This window comes from Nicrophorus vespilloides, unplaced genomic scaffold (assembly GCF_001412225.1).
Source record: "Nicrophorus vespilloides isolate i.1.1-1 unplaced genomic scaffold, Nicve_v1.0, whole genome shotgun sequence".
NCBI classification, from domain to species: Eukaryota; Metazoa; Arthropoda; class Insecta; order Coleoptera; family Silphidae; genus Nicrophorus; species Nicrophorus vespilloides.
Genome location: NW_017096720.1, coordinates 177,509 through 192,952, shown reverse-complemented (window position 1 = coordinate 192,952; position 15,444 = coordinate 177,509). Strand labels below are relative to the sequence as shown.

The 15,444-nt window shown below is 33.5% G+C and overlaps 5 protein-coding genes across 5 annotated transcripts in view; 4 read left to right on the top strand and 1 right to left on the bottom strand.

Annotated features, from left to right (window-relative positions):
* Positions 1–1,990, top strand: part of LOC108557968 — a 48,932-nt gene extending 46,942 nt beyond the window's left edge. Inside the window, 2 exon segments of the mRNA XM_017914717.1 lie at positions 36–905; positions 1,915–1,990. Of these exon segments, the coding sequence (XP_017770206.1) occupies positions 36–859 (824 nt within the window). The 3' untranslated portion in view covers positions 860–905; positions 1,915–1,990.
* Positions 1,991–5,293: 3,303 nt separating this feature from the next.
* LOC108557967 lies at positions 5,294–6,921 on the top strand. Its single transcript, XM_017914716.1, has 6 exons — positions 5,294–5,617; positions 5,678–5,872; positions 5,934–6,121; positions 6,179–6,327; positions 6,379–6,642; positions 6,704–6,921. Exons 1-6 carry the CDS (start codon positions 5,294–5,296, stop codon positions 6,919–6,921), a joined length of 1,338 nt encoding a protein of 445 aa, XP_017770205.1.
* Positions 6,922–7,104: 183 nt separating this feature from the next.
* On the bottom strand, positions 7,105–8,428 carry LOC108557966 (IQ domain-containing protein G-like). Its single transcript, XM_017914714.1, has 4 exons — positions 8,136–8,428; positions 7,572–8,085; positions 7,279–7,518; positions 7,105–7,221 (listed from the first exon to the last, which is right to left on the bottom strand). Exons 1-4 carry the CDS (start codon positions 8,426–8,428, stop codon positions 7,105–7,107), a joined length of 1,164 nt encoding a protein of 387 aa, XP_017770203.1.
* Positions 8,429–8,516: 88 nt separating this feature from the next.
* LOC108557965 (girdin-like) lies at positions 8,517–11,779 on the top strand. The gene is made up of 13 exons (XM_017914713.1): positions 8,517–8,566; positions 8,619–8,877; positions 8,930–9,121; positions 9,170–9,356; positions 9,409–9,551; positions 9,608–9,877; positions 9,940–10,056; positions 10,108–10,317; positions 10,374–10,475; positions 10,531–10,690; positions 10,758–10,938; positions 11,120–11,311; positions 11,674–11,779. The coding sequence occupies exons 1-13, from the start codon at positions 8,517–8,519 to the stop codon at positions 11,693–11,695; spliced, it is 2,085 nt and encodes a 694-aa protein (XP_017770202.1). The 3' UTR covers positions 11,696–11,779.
* A 181-nt stretch (positions 11,780–11,960) lies between these two features.
* Positions 11,961–13,422, top strand: LOC108557983. The gene is made up of 3 exons (XM_017914742.1): positions 11,961–12,046; positions 12,097–13,246; positions 13,300–13,422. The coding sequence occupies exons 2-3, from the start codon at positions 12,332–12,334 to the stop codon at positions 13,408–13,410; spliced, it is 1,026 nt and encodes a 341-aa protein (XP_017770231.1). The 5' UTR covers positions 11,961–12,046; positions 12,097–12,331; the 3' UTR covers positions 13,411–13,422.
* The last annotated feature ends 2,022 nt before the right edge of the window (positions 13,423–15,444 follow it).

Genomic DNA, 15,444 nt, shown 5'->3' with positions numbered 1-15,444 from the left:
TTTTCCGCAGTTGCTTCTTCTATATTAGTTTTGAGTTAGTTTGATGTTTGTTTGTTGTTTGATTACTAATATATTAACCGATTTGCAGAATGCCTTTTATACATTAACAAATCCGCATTTGAAACAAATTTCGGGCGCAACCGATTTGCACCATCATCATCAATATTCGGCAACAATTCCCCATCAAAAACACATCAAGCTAATACCGAGGTCGCTGTTCCAAGACCAACAACAACAGCAGCATGAGCAGCAGCAGGTGAACAAGAGCAAATCGTTCTCTTCGCGAAGCAAACCGAAGAAGCATTTCCAAATACCGCTCCAAAAGTGTCACAGCTTCAAGTTCCAAACTGCCGAAAGTTACTTCCAACCCATCAAGAACATCCACGAGGAGAACTTCATGCGAAACGGGTACATTTCCGATTTGGGTCCGAACTACCCGGAGACCGAGGCCAGGCATCACCATCATCTTCATCATCATCACAGCAACAGCCATCAGCATTATCATAGCAGTAAACGCGACAAGCAGAAGTTGAACGGAGGTCCATTAGTGTTAAGGAGACCCGGAGATTATCACGAAAACGTCCAGTTCCCAGACAACGTATCGAAATCTGTGCAGCTGCAGTACCCGCAGCCGGTACTCGCCGCAAGAAACAGCACATCTTCATCCTCGACATCGGCAGCAGCAGCAGGTCCGAGGCCGAACGGCATCGTCTACGCAGATCTGGACATGTCCAAGCAAAGCAAAAAGTCGTGCAAAAAGGACGGCAAAAACACGCTACCGAAGACCCAGAAAGTTAAAACAAAGACTGAATATGCGACGTTACAATTTAACGATGTAGGACAGGAAATAGATGTTTAACAATTAGTTACGATTTTATACTACTAACACAACTTAGGAATATCAGGTTCGTCTCACACATCACACAATTACCAACAAAAATACTTACGCACTTACTCTCTCTCTTCTCTATTATTCTCACTAAATCTATTCTATTTTTGTGCGTGGAAAATTGCTCTCAAACACAGACAATTATTATTAAATCCGAAGCGAATATAGACAACTCATACGCAAATTTTGTTTTAGACAAATGGAGCACCGACAACCACTAGCGATACATATATTTTCTAAATAACACTAAGGTAAAACAATTGGATTTCTTTATTTGATTTGATTAATAGTTGTATGATTGGAGCAATTTTTTACCTCCCCCCCCCAATTCGCTGAGCTTCTAACAATTTCCTTTTGAAAACTCTACTCTCCTCTTAACCGCATCCCTCCGGAAAACACCCCTCTTTCATACAACTTCTCTCTTCCAGACTTGGCACAAGAAAATGTGAGCCGTTGAAGTTGCTTCCAAACCTTACACATCATTTAACTAACTCGCGTATACACGCTTATCAAAAAAATGCTACCACATTATTTATTTTCTTACACTTAAATAAAAGTCACACAAAATCACTCATTTCTTTTTTTTGTTTACTCTGTTTAAACTTAATTGTGCAAATTGTACAGTTACATTTATTATTGTTTAGAGTTAAAAAATTTTCAACTTAAACCAATCTATATGAAATCAATCAATCTATATGAAATTCAACTTAATTTTATACCAAATTCCTAAACCCTATCCAAACTAAATCAATATGCTGAAAGTAACGCTTTCCAACTAACTTAATGCAGGTTATTTACTTCAGTTATGAAAACATTATTAACATTTGTAGCTGTATCAATAAAATTTAAAAAAAACAAACATTTCATAAACTAACATATAACATAACATAAATCTTCTTTTGTATATAGATTAAGTATAGTTAATTATTTGAGATTCTTCGAACGAATTTAGTTGTGCTTCGATATAATTTTTCCGCAGTTCCAGCAGCAATTCACTAATTCTAAGTTCTCTTTCTCTCTTACAGCCATACCGTTCAGATTTTAGCGATTTAGACTACGCGGATGTCGATTACAGATCTTACGGGCCAATCAACTATAAAGCGGCGTCGATTTATGCTGCCATGAAGAGGAAAACCAAAAACGAAGATAAGGAATATGACGACCTACTTTAAGTGGATTTTTATTTTACGTCTTCAAACTACATATACATATATTTAGTTTTACGTGCACCCTTAGCTAAAAACCAATTTGGACAACAAATCAATATTGAACAACAAAAAGAATATTTAAAAAATATAATAGAAACAAACACATATAGTCCATTTTTATAAACAAAAAAAATAAGCAAAGATCGTTGAGCAATAGCTGACATTTATTTTTTATAAAAAAAAAAACAAATACGATTGGTTACACATGTTAGAAGAATGTTAATGGAAGTAAAAAAAAATAGTCTAAATCGAAATATTATAAAAACTTGTTTAGTCAATCGAATAATTTTGGCCAAAGAACTCGAAACCAAATGTTATTATTAATAATTCTCGAATTTGTTTATTCTCTTTAAGTATGCACTTAATTTAAGTTAATCGTTCAATTTTTAGCATTTAATATTGTTTTATGGATAATGTTTTTTTTTTCAATTTTTCCAAACGTTCGAAGGATTGAAAAGAAACCTAATCCAATTTTTTTTTTAAATCAATTACTGTATGAATCAGTTCTATTTCAATCCTATCAAACGTTTAAATTCGAAGGATTGAAAAGAAACTTAATTCATTTTTGTTTTAATCAATTGCTGTATGGATAGGTTTCATTGCAATCCTTTTAATTTGAAATATAATCCAAAATTATTTTGGATTTATTTTCTTGTAAATCGGTTTTTATTACAAATCTTTCAGAGAAAGTAAATCCAAATTTATTATCATATGGATCGGTTCTATTTCAACGTTTATATTCGAAGGATTGGAAGGAAACTCAATACCAAATGTATGTGAAATAAGTAAAGTGAAACCTATTACGTTTCGCTTTACTCATTCCTTTATTGTGTAGGCATTTCTGTGACGCATTCAATTAACACTTTTTTTTTGTATGTTTTGTTTAAAAGAACAGCGATCATAGATGAAAACCAAAGAGAGCGTTCTAACACCCACGAGTGCTTTTATTTATTTATTTATTTATTTTTTATTTGTATCTAATCAATAATCCTATAGGAAGCTTCATAATCACTGCGAAAACCATGCACATAACTGCTACTACTACAACTACTACCATCAACAACAACAACATTTATGTCAGGAACAGCAAAATACATTCACTCATTTTGTACGATCATCAAGTGGACCTCCGATTTTTAGTTTACTTTGAAGGATTTTTTTTAATTTGTGCCAAAGTAAATTAGTGTGAACTGTGACGTCCAAAAACCGAAAAGAAAAGAAGTTAAATGAACTTTAAACAAAAAATCTATATATATATTATTGTACATGTATATTTAAATGAGAACATTAAAATAGACAGTTTTTAATTTTATTTTTTTGGTGTGGTGCTGCGAATAAAATAACACATTAAAAAAAAAAGAATTATACAAGTTAATGTCGAACTTTCTCAACTATAAAATAATAACTATATACTAAAAATTTAAATAAAAATGAAGTAATATTTATTATTAAGTGTAAGGTTTAATATATATATATTATACAGATTAGAATGTTTAGTTCGAACTTAAATATCTCTGTACTATTGTAGATATTGTAAAATATAAATAAATAAAAGTTTCAATAAATATTCTCTTTACACAATTCACACACTCGCATCCAACAATTCTCTGTACCCAATTCCTATTTTACATATTTTCCTTCGTTCCATCCACGTTTTTTTTTAATGTAGATTTTCATTATTTAATTCAATGAATAACTATAGTAAATACACTTTGTTATACTGATTGTAGTTTTGATTTACATCAATATTATGATGAATTTTTAGTGTTAACATTTCTTGCTATTATGTAAAAAAAAAGGTATCAATTCTAGTTCATTTCGATGAGAGATAAATCACATATAAAATACTGATTGAATGGAAAAAAACATGTTTAAGTACAGTTTTTAGTAATTATTTTAGCAATATCTACAGTTAACAAAGTTATATTATTAAATTATGTAATTTTCCATTAAATTCAAGTTAAAGTTCTTAGAAAATCCATAACATTGAATCTTTTGACATTGGAAAAATTAATATGTTGAGTATTGATGAAATAGTTTTTGAGTAATTAATCTAAAAATAAACTATTTCTAAATGAATCTTCAATTTTTGTAATTTCTGTAACGATCTATAAGAAAATATGACTGCAATAAAGTATTGATGAATTTAATTTTGTTTATCAAAGTTGAACGAGTTGAACTATTTTGGAGGTAATCTAGCTAGTTGGAAATTTAATAATTGAGATGGTTATTAGACAAACGTCCGTCGGGTGAGACTGTAAACTCTGATAAACTCGTAAAAATTAATGGACTGCAAAGGCATTTTAACGTGCAGTAAATAAAGTTGGAACACAGAAAAAAAAAAAGAAGAGGAACGAAACAAAGCAGCGAATACCAGTTACAAAGTATTATCAAGCATAAAATGTAAGAGCTTAAACAGAAAATACGCAGAGTACATTAATTTAAATAACAATAAGAAAATTGAGATTTTGTAATAATTAAAAAAAAATACTGATAATTTAAATTTTTATTATAAATTTATAAGTTAAAAGCAGCAATTTTCAAGAACAATACTGATTTTTTTGTGTTGTTGCATAATGGAATCACGTTTAATAGAAAATTCATGTTTGTAAGGAATTCTGCTCGTATTGTATCATCGCACTCAGGTTTTTAATTAAAGGCTTTTAGAATCCGACGAACAATTAACAACAAATTCCTTTTCAAGTTGACACAACTACTTCTGCGTTAATTGTGTCTTCAAACTATCCGAAGCAGTTTCATTCATCTTTGTCCCGCATTCAAACTAAAACTCATATATTGCAGCAGCGTGCTGTGCATCACCAGAAACCCAAAGTTTCTCAAAACGTCACTATCGAAGTTCACTTTTTCTGTCATCAGTTTCATAAAAAAAGCGTTACAATTTTTTTTATTTTAAATATTTTTATATAACTTATTTTGTTAATAATTTTTAGTTACTATTGAAGCTTCATGTCTTCCTTAACAAAATTAGATAATATATGCAATAAGACCATCAAATGAAAAATGACGTAATCTTAAGACACAAGAATTGACAGTTAAACAAATTAGTAACGCTTCTTTTATGACACTTTATACTTGCATATTAATTCCATCTATATACATATTTTGTTGACTTATTGCTATGGTAACAGATGATATAAATAACTTGCAAATAAATAATTTTATCGAAATGTCAAAGATGTTAATAAAAATTCTAAATTATATATTCAAGATATTTAACTTGATTGTGGCGAGCTCAGATCTGAGACAAGAGGAGAAGAAACTGTTGCATTTCTCGTCGAGATTCATTGATAAATACACTCCGATTATCGTGAATGAGAATGAAATGCATTCAGATAATTATTTCAGTAACCTCATCACGCTGAGATTGACCAAATACATTTTCATCAATCACGTGGATAAAATATCGACGTATCAAGCAGATTTTATAAGGAAATTCAATAAGAATTTCATGGTTTACATATTGACAATAGATCTTCAAGAATCGAATCGGGGCGATGTTGTAAGTTTTTTTTTTATGTTATTATAACATAGTTGAAATGTTTTATAATTGTTTCATTAGACTAATGATAACGTTGAAAAGCCTTCGACTTCTGAGAAAACGTCAGAGTTGTTACCAGCAGATGGATCGTTTATTAATAAAGAGAAGAAACAGTCCAAGAGCAAAATACCTATTTCCACTCAATCCAGAACTATAAACGCTGCCAGTAAAGATAAAATGGTTAACAAACACAACAGTTTATTCAATTTAAGCCAAGTTAAGCCATTGAACAATTCAAGTTTTCTTGTAATTTGAATTGTTTATTTTTCTTTTGCAGCAGCAGCAGCAATGCGAAAGCTCCAAGCCTAGTAGCAAAGGCTACGATTTTCTTAAACGCGTCATGAAGTGGCCCAAATATAAAGTATCCAACACGTCCATGGATGAAATCTTCGTGCAAGAATTGCCTTACGATGAAAGCGCGAAAGGCAATCAACTTGGAAAACCCGACATGCCCACATCTTTCATGTAATCAATGAAGACTCGAACAATTAATAATTAAGTTGGAAGATGATTCTTTTTCAGAAAAACCATCAATCCGTATTTAGATTACACTTTGGCGGAAGCGCTGAAAGAGGTGTTAAGTTTGGTGCAAAATTTGCAGGAAAGCGAAATGCGTATCAAAGAGATGATCATGAAGTACATCGAAGACGAATCGCTTGAAAAGCAATTAAGTAATGTTTAAAATTTGTATTTTTTTTATTTCTATTTTATTCGGATCGCAGTTAAAACTATGGAGAGTCATGAAAGGCTCCTTTTTGAATCGGAAAGACGGGCTTTGCATTTGAGCAGCGAAACTTGGTTGCAGCAATCTGAAATCTACAAGGAACAGAACAACGCTATGCAGAATACGCTTCAATCTGTGGTGCATCAGAATCGAGAACTGCAGGAAGACAACGAAGAGTTGACGAGGAGGAACGAGAAGTTATACATGAAAATTGTGCTGTTGCAGGAGGCAGGATCGCCTATAAATCATCGACCTTCCACAAGTACACTTTCAATACAAAATATGATAACATTTCAAATAATTAATATCTTAACGAATTTAAGTAACTTCAATGCGAATTATAGAGGATTTGAACAAAAATAACGATAAACTTAGATCTAAGTTGAACGTAATGTTCGGGCAGATGCACGATCTCGAAGACACACTGAAGCAGCTCCAGAGGAAAAACGAATTCCTGCAGAAGCAGATTAACAACAACAACTTTCAATTGCAAACTAATAGAAGTGAGTTTGAGTTAAACAACATTGATTACTCTTATTGAGAAAACAAATATTAGGTTCGTTTCAAAAGAGCAAAACTGATCATGATTTGGAATTCGCCAAGCTGAACCATCAACTCAACCTGAAAACGCTTCAAATCAAAGAATCTACTGATGCAGCGCACGTTTTATTGGAGGATTTGGATAACATCAAGGATCAGATCAGTTTAAATAGGAACAAGGTATTTACTTCTTTTTCTTCTTATCTTTCTTTGCATCCTTACCACCTTTACCCTTCTTGCCGCGCTTCTTCTTCCCGAAACGACCCAACTTCTTCCTCACCATAAGCCCTCTCCACCAAGCCTAAAACAAACAACAAAATCAAACAAATCACATCAAATGATAATAAGGAAAATCAACTTGAATTCTGATAGCCGCTTTGGTTTCCCTCTCGAAAATCTCTGCGGCGATCCTACGTTCCTCTCGTATCGCTCCCCAATAGATAACAAACTCTGCGTGCTCTTCGTACATGGCTTTTTGGGCCAAGTAATATTCCATCTGTTGATCCCTTTCCATCCTCATACGCAGCAGTTCTGCATCCCTCACCTCAACCTCCTCTTCATACCGATCCATCCAATATTGAATCTGACTTTGCATATCCTGAAAACAACTGTTTAAATTCCCTTTTCTTCTAAAAACTGTTAACGTCTCACCTCTTGACTCTCCTCGAAGTAACGAACGATGTCAGTATGGATGCGCTTCTGCAGTTCCATCTGCATTTGCGAGTTATTGACGATTTCTTCGAAATGCGCCTCTTTATCCTCGAGCATTATTTTACCTTGATGTTTGCGAGAGTACTCCCATCGCTCCATGTATTTATACTCCAAATTACCATAGCCGATGGATCTCTCGAATTCCAATTCTAATCGCCGCAAAAGCTCCAATTTGTCTTTGTACTGTTTATCCAAGATACCGCCTTGCGTTAAGAGCTTATTCTTCATATCATTCTCCACTTGGATCGTGTAAACATCGTCGTGGAATAACTCATTTTCCTCCCGATAAAGTTTCTTCAAAATGCTCGTACCTTCTACCAAAGAAGCGATTGAATTCAACTTCCAAATATCCTCGATAGTCTTGAATATTACACTGTAGAGAGTGGTCAAATCCAATAAACGTTTCTTAGCTTCGGAATAAAATTCTCCGCCGTAATCAATCTTGTCTCCATACCTAAATATTACATTTACATAGCCTCTTTTCCAACAAGTTACAGTACATACCTTTCTTCAATACTCTTGTATTTCGGGAATTTAAATTCACAAGGCTTCAAATCTTTCTGCGCGATGGCTTTCAATATTGCAACCTTCTCTAATACATCATTCAATATTACCATATCGATCTGACACATCAAATCGTGCTCGAAAGTGTCGAAGTCCTTCTCCGAAGATTCGTGTTCCTCTTCCTTCTCGAAATCCACATTCTCCTCGTCCTCATCATACAAGATCACATCCTCATCCACCTCTTCTCCATTCACGATCCAAGTGATTGTCGCTTTATCCCTTATTTTCGGCATGACGTCTCGCTGTTTTTTTGTTTGTTAGAAACAAGGCACCTTGATCGACATCATACATTTGGGGAGATCGTGCATCACCGAGTTAAGCATGGAATTGGTGAAAACGCAGAACGAGATCAAAGTACAGAAACAAGAAAAGTATAGCTCGAACATTAACGTTTTGTTGTAGAATAATTATAGTTATTTGCAGCGAATTATTGAAGGCGGGAATCGGAAAGCAAGAAACACGAGCCGATGATTGGTTAAAGGAGAAAGAATCGCTAAACGAGACAATCACTAATTACAAAAAGCTCGAAGATGAAGTGCTGAAATTAGAGAAGAAACGCTTAGAATCAGAGTCTATGGTTGCTCAGAAAACTGAATTGATTAATAAAGGGATTTTGGAGTTGGCCAGAAAAGATGAAATTATCAATAATTTGAAGAAGGATATAGAAAGCAATAAATATGATGTGAGTTTGCAATTTTTTCTCAAACAATTCGCAAATTATTATCTTTCTTTAGAATCAAAAAACGGAGAATGTAATAAAGCTTTTGGAGGAGAGGTTGCAGAAGAGCAAAGAGGATAATTCTATTTTGGAGGTGCAAGTGGAGGGATTGAAGACGGTGTTGGCTGCTACTGGATCCGGTGAAATTGCAAGAGAATTGTCGAATATGCAGAGAAAGCTGACCGAGATGAAATCGCAGTATCTGAATGTAAGTATGATTTTGGTATTGAAATATTCCATTTAAAGAAATTTTCAGTTGCTCTCGGTCAAAGATCGATTGGAAAAGCAGGTGGAAACTGATAAAGAAGAGAAGAAAACTCTTGTGGAGTATCAGAAGACCTTTTATGATCAGTTGCAAAATCAACAGAAAGAGATAGATAATCAGGTCAAAAGTATTGCAGCTTTGAATGAGCAGTTGGACAAAGAGAAAAATACTGTTAATGGTATTTTTTCAATTTATTTTAATTCAATCTTATTGATACATATTGATTTTAGCTTTACAGAATGAAAGGATGAAACATTTGCAAGAAAAAACGATTTTAACAGCGATTTCTCAAAAATTGAAGGGAGAAATAACTAAACTGGATCAACTGGAAACGTCGGTTTCTACAAGCAATAAACGTGCCAATAAATTGGCTGTAATTTTACTTTTATAGTCAAAGTAAACACTAGAATTTCATTAATTTAACTTTAGATGATGGCCCAATACAATAAGCAATTAGAGCAGAAACTGCGAGAAGAGGTGGCTGAAAGGGATGATACCATAACTAAACTGAAAACGAATATGGAGCTTCTTCACAATATGCAAATGGAAAATTCGAAAGAAAAGGTTGCTCTGTGCGAAGAACTCAATCAGGTTTTTCACCGGAAAACAGAGCTAGATGGAAAATTGGCCGTGCAATTGGAGAGGAACATGATGTTGAGCGAACATAAGCACGATCAATTGCAGTACGTCACCAATAAAGTAATCATGAATCTTGTAAAACTTTTATGATTATAACGATGATATAATTAATGTTATTTTAGTTGAAAGAAATACAAGAGAATTATGGGAAGGAGAAGATTGAGATGGAGAAGAATATGGAAATGTTTCGCAATGAAAACGAAAAGTTGTTGGAGGAATGCAAAGCTAAAAATGCTTTGGTAAGATTATGTTACTTTTTTGGTTTTTCTTATATAAATGTCTTCTTTTAGATTTTAGAAATGCAAAAGGAGAAAGAAATGCTTATAGCTACAGCTATTGGTATCAAGGACAATAGTTCTCTGTATGAGGCTAAATTGAGAAAAATGCAGTATGATTTTAAGAAAGCTAAGAAAGAGTATGCCAAAACGACGAAAGAGATTAACAATAGATATTTAATGTTAAAAAATACTAATAAGACACTAACTAAAGAAGCATATGACGTAAGGATTTTTTTTAATATATTTAATCAAATTAATGAATTGTATTTTCAAATTAGATTTCAGAAGAAAACCAGAAGCTTAAGAACGACTTTGAGAATGCAAAAATTACCTTGAACCGAGTTTTTATCGAATTAAACGAAGCGAGATCTGTTGAAGAGGTAAATTCAATATTTTTTTTATTCAATTAATAAATGAAACTGTTATTGTTTGTAGACTTATAAAAATACTATAACAGAGAAACAGAGACTTTCGGAGAATCTTCAGAATGATTTGAACGAGAAGAATAACACAATTTCCAGCTTGGAGGAGCAGCAGAATTTGCTCAAGTCCGATCTGACCGAAGTGTGCTGTAATTATGAGAAATTAACAAATGGTAATTTATTATTTTATATTTGAATTTTAATCTTGCTTGAAAATGTGATTATGATTGTTGTGCGTAGAATACAATAAGGTAACGGAAAAACTGAAGCAGTTGAAGGAAAATGATGAAATGGAGGAGATTGTGAACGATCTTAATGTAAGGGATGAGGAGATCTTAGTTCAACAGGAGAGGATTCGGACGTTGGAAATGGAGAACGATAGGCTTGGGGATTACGTGGAGCGCTTTAAAAAAGAAAAAGAGTGAGTTGATGATATTTGTATTATTTCATTTCGTTATATAATGAAACATAATTCGTTATATAACATAAATGACAGTTTTAAAACAGTTAAATAGAACTAGTACTCAAGACAATTATCTGTTTATAACTGTTGATACAACTGGCATACATTTTATGCTTAAGCTATGATTTGATCATTTTAGACAATTTCTTGTAAAATATGCATCTCTTGAAGCTGATTTATTCAAAATGAAAACGATTTATGAGACCACCATTCAACGAAATGCAATTCTTGAGGATCAAGTGGTGAATCTGAAGGAGAAGGAAGCCGATGCATCGAGGGAATTGATTGAAAGGTGTTCTTACTACGAGCAGTCTATTGGTGAACTAAAAAGGTATAAAATTTACATTTTTTTATTCATCATCATTATGTAACATTTGTTCAGCGATTACAAAGCAAAAGCTGAAATTATGGCGTCTGAAATTTGCGACCTGACCAAGAAACTGAGCGATGCGGTGAATTCCTGCGAAATTGAAACATTGGCCAAAGAGAACATGAGGAAAGCTCAAGCAATACTTTTGTTTAATTTAATGATGGCATCGCAGATATTTATCGTGGAAAAGTTCCAGCGGCAGAAGTACGAGGCGACCATCGAGAATCTGGAAAAGGAACGAAACGAAATAACAGAAGATTATGTTGGTGTTGGAGAAAGGATTTTTTAAAATGATGATTTCAGTATTGTTTTCTCTTTTTCAGCAATTGTTGGAGCAAAAGTTGAGTCATATGGAGAAGGAGATGAAGTACGTTTGCACGACCGCTGAGAATATCAAATTAGAGAAAGAGAATACGATGATGATTCTCGAGGAAGCCGAATCTAGGTGTTACAAGGTGGAACAGGAGATTTTGTCTATGAGACCTAATCAATCTGCGGATGGAACCAAGGAAGCATACGAGGAATTGGAGGTTTGTTGTTAAGTTTAATTTAATTTGTAACGTTCATTTGATTTAATGTTTAGAATCGTTTTACGGTGATACAAGATCAATTAGCGCAGAGTCGAGAAGATGCGTCGAAGTTGCAAGAAATCGTTAACAACTTGGAGACGGAGTATGCATGTCTGGAGTTTCAAAAGTATTGATTCGCAGCATCAAATTTGTTATAATTAAATCGATTGATCCTAGGTGTGAATCGGTGTTGCGTTTGCACGAGATTCAAGGGAAATTTCAGACGGAGCAGCAGAGGAACGTTGAATTGCGCGAAAGCGTGCAACGCACTCTCGTAGTGCTCTTGGGAATGTGGGAAGAGGGCAGCATCTCTCAAACGGCGTACAACTCGCTCCTCGACACAATACAGAGCTCTGCATGACCATACCGGGATTTAAACTGCGTCGTTAACCTCAAAATTCTCGAGTATAACATGGAACATGTAAGACCTGAAAAGTACGAGACCGTTCTGTCTCGTATAGACGACGAGTACGAGCAATGTCAGGTGTTGAAGGAGGAAGTAGCCAAGCTAAAGAACCAACTGAAGGCTTTGAAAGTCCTCTCCGACCCAAATTTCGCGCGTGAAAAGCTGTTCAGGGTACAGGTTAAACTGTTCAGCGATATTTTACATATTCGCGATTTGTACTCGGATGTTCCAATAAACGAGATTAGTACTGATGCAAAAGAAAATCTCTATTTTTACTACGTCCAGGTTTACATTCTCCAGCTGTTCCATGAGAAAATTGTTGGTCAAAATTGGCTTATCATTGCTTCCGTTCGTAATCAGCTGAAGAGCACAACGAAGATCATAAGTCTTAAAAACACAATGAAAAATCCTCTGACAATGTTAATACCTTTCGAAAAGACTTCAGACACTTGCGTTGATGTGTTTCTCGTATCGCCCGAAGATGAATCGGATTGGCCCATAATGAAAATCACAACAAAACCAATCAATATTTCTTATAAATTCGAAAGCGTAGACACGAGTTTAACAAAAACGATATTAAATATAAACAAGATTTACAACGGCCAAACGAAATCAGAAAGCAAACAATATTTCAAATACTCGATGAAATCCAATTGGAATAGGGAAACGTTTGTGGAGCGTTTTTTGAAGAATTCATACCACAAGTTAAACTTAGTTAAGGTCTTGAATAAGAACGCGGAGGGTGTCAACTTGGATGTGTACGCGGGAAACGAGAAATGTCTTTTGGAATTTGAGTCTTCCGGTGATCTAACGATTCGTTGTCCTTCCGCAACGACTCTTTACAAATTGAAGAAATTCTTTATGGACAACACTGATATCATTCTTAAGAAACACTTCCACGGAGATTCGCAATCTTTACAGGTTTATAGTCATTAATTGCTGTATTAAAACACTAATAAATTGTTTATTTTCAGATTGCTAAAGATGAACTGGAAGAATACATTCAATTCGATAATGTTAACTTGAACAGTTTCCTCAAGATATACGACCAATACGTTCAATTTATATCTAACTATCCCATATAATGTAAATGTAAAATGTTTGTGATAAATATATTTTATATATTATTTAAATCTCGTTTTTATCTTCAAAACTATTTCACTAATTGCTGATCATTTTCTAAATTGAAATATTTATTTTCCAAATTAAATATAGATTTATTTATTTAATATAATGATTCGTTATATTTAAGGATGATTTAAGTACGTATGATTTAACACGTATTCGCTTGAAAATGTGCGAGGAATTACGACTTGTTACACCAGCAAAACGTTTCCAATCTACTAGAGTGCAATTCTGTGCTAAAGAGGATTTAGCGCATTTATTTTATATAAAAGAAAACATACAACGTGAATTCAATGGCAAATCGATATAATTCTCATACTTATTTCAAAACTCGTTACGTTGCAACTAAAATTGAATTGTATTTTCTTAAGTAACAATTATTATTTATTTATTTTACAATATTATCACTTTTCTTTTCTAATTTTAAATGGGTTAAGGAACCATCAAGGTTTTGTATAGAATAACATAGAAGTTATCGCTTCTCTTGCCAACAACATTCGAACTGATGCAGATACATCCATCTGGTGAAAATGATCTCTCTTTGAAGCGCACATGGAAGAACTCACGAACTAAGAAAACTTAAATAAATCATTGCTTACACATTAGTATTCTTGAATTAAAAGTATTAACATTTTCAATCACAAATTTCCAATTTACGAAAATAAAATTGAAACAATAACAAAAGTCTAAATACTAAAGGACTTTTTGAAAGAGGAAATTCGAAAAAAAATACAAATATTAATACTAATTGTGTTATTACTCATAGTTTACATTTTGTTGAAAAAATAATGATTGAACTATTTCATTTTGCTTGAAATTAAATAATTATTTATAATTGTAAATATCTCAATTACTCGATGACGTTTATTAAGGATTTAAATATCTAAATCTTGACAGTATCAAAATCCCGACAACCGTAATTTCGTATTTGATATAGACTTATAGATACTGTCGGGATTTCGAATGTCAAAATTTCGGTTGTCGGGATTGTCGATCGGCACCGAAGCAATAGTGCGGCAACCGGTCTAATTAATGACTTTAAACCCGCATAAAATATAAATCGTACAAAAAGAGACTTGATAATTTCGAAATCTCGACAGTATCAAAATCCCGACAATCGTAATCCCGACAGTATCTTTTATTATTTGATACAGACTTATTTAGATATGTGACGGGATTTCGAATGGCAAGATTTCGGTTGTCGAGATTTCGATTGGCACCGAAGTAATACCTCGCATAGTGCAGAAACCGGTCTAATCAATGACTTTAAAACTGCATAAAATATAAATCCCACAAAAAGAGACTTGATAATTTAAATATCGAAATCACAACAGTATCAAAATCCCGACAACCGTAATCCCGATAGTATCTTTTATTATTTGATATACACTTATTTAGATATGTGACGGGATTTCGAATGTCAAGATTTCGGTTGTCGAGATTGTCGATCGGCACCGAAGTAATACCTCGCATAGTGCGGAAACCGGTGTAATCAATGACTTTAAAACCACATAAAATATAAATCGCACAAAAAGAGACTTGATAATTTAAATATAGAAATCTCGACAGTATCAAAATCCCGACAACCGTAATCCCGACAATATCTTTTATTATTTGATATAGACTTATTTAGATACTGTCGGGATTTTGAATGTCAATATTTCGGTTGTCGAGATTGTCGATCGGCACCGAAGCAATACTTCGCATAGTGCGGAAACCGGTCTAATTAATGACTTTAAAACCGCATAAAATATAAATCGCACAAAAAGAGACTTGATAATTTAAATATCGAAATCTCGACAGTATCAAAATCCCGACAACCTTAATCCCGACAGTATCTTTTATTATTTGATATAGACTTATTTAGATACTGTCGGGATTTCGAATGTCAAGATATCAGTAGTCGAGATTGTCGATCGGTACCGAAGCAATACCTCGCATAGTGCGGAAACCGGTCTAATCAATGACTTTAAAACCGCATAAAATATAAATCG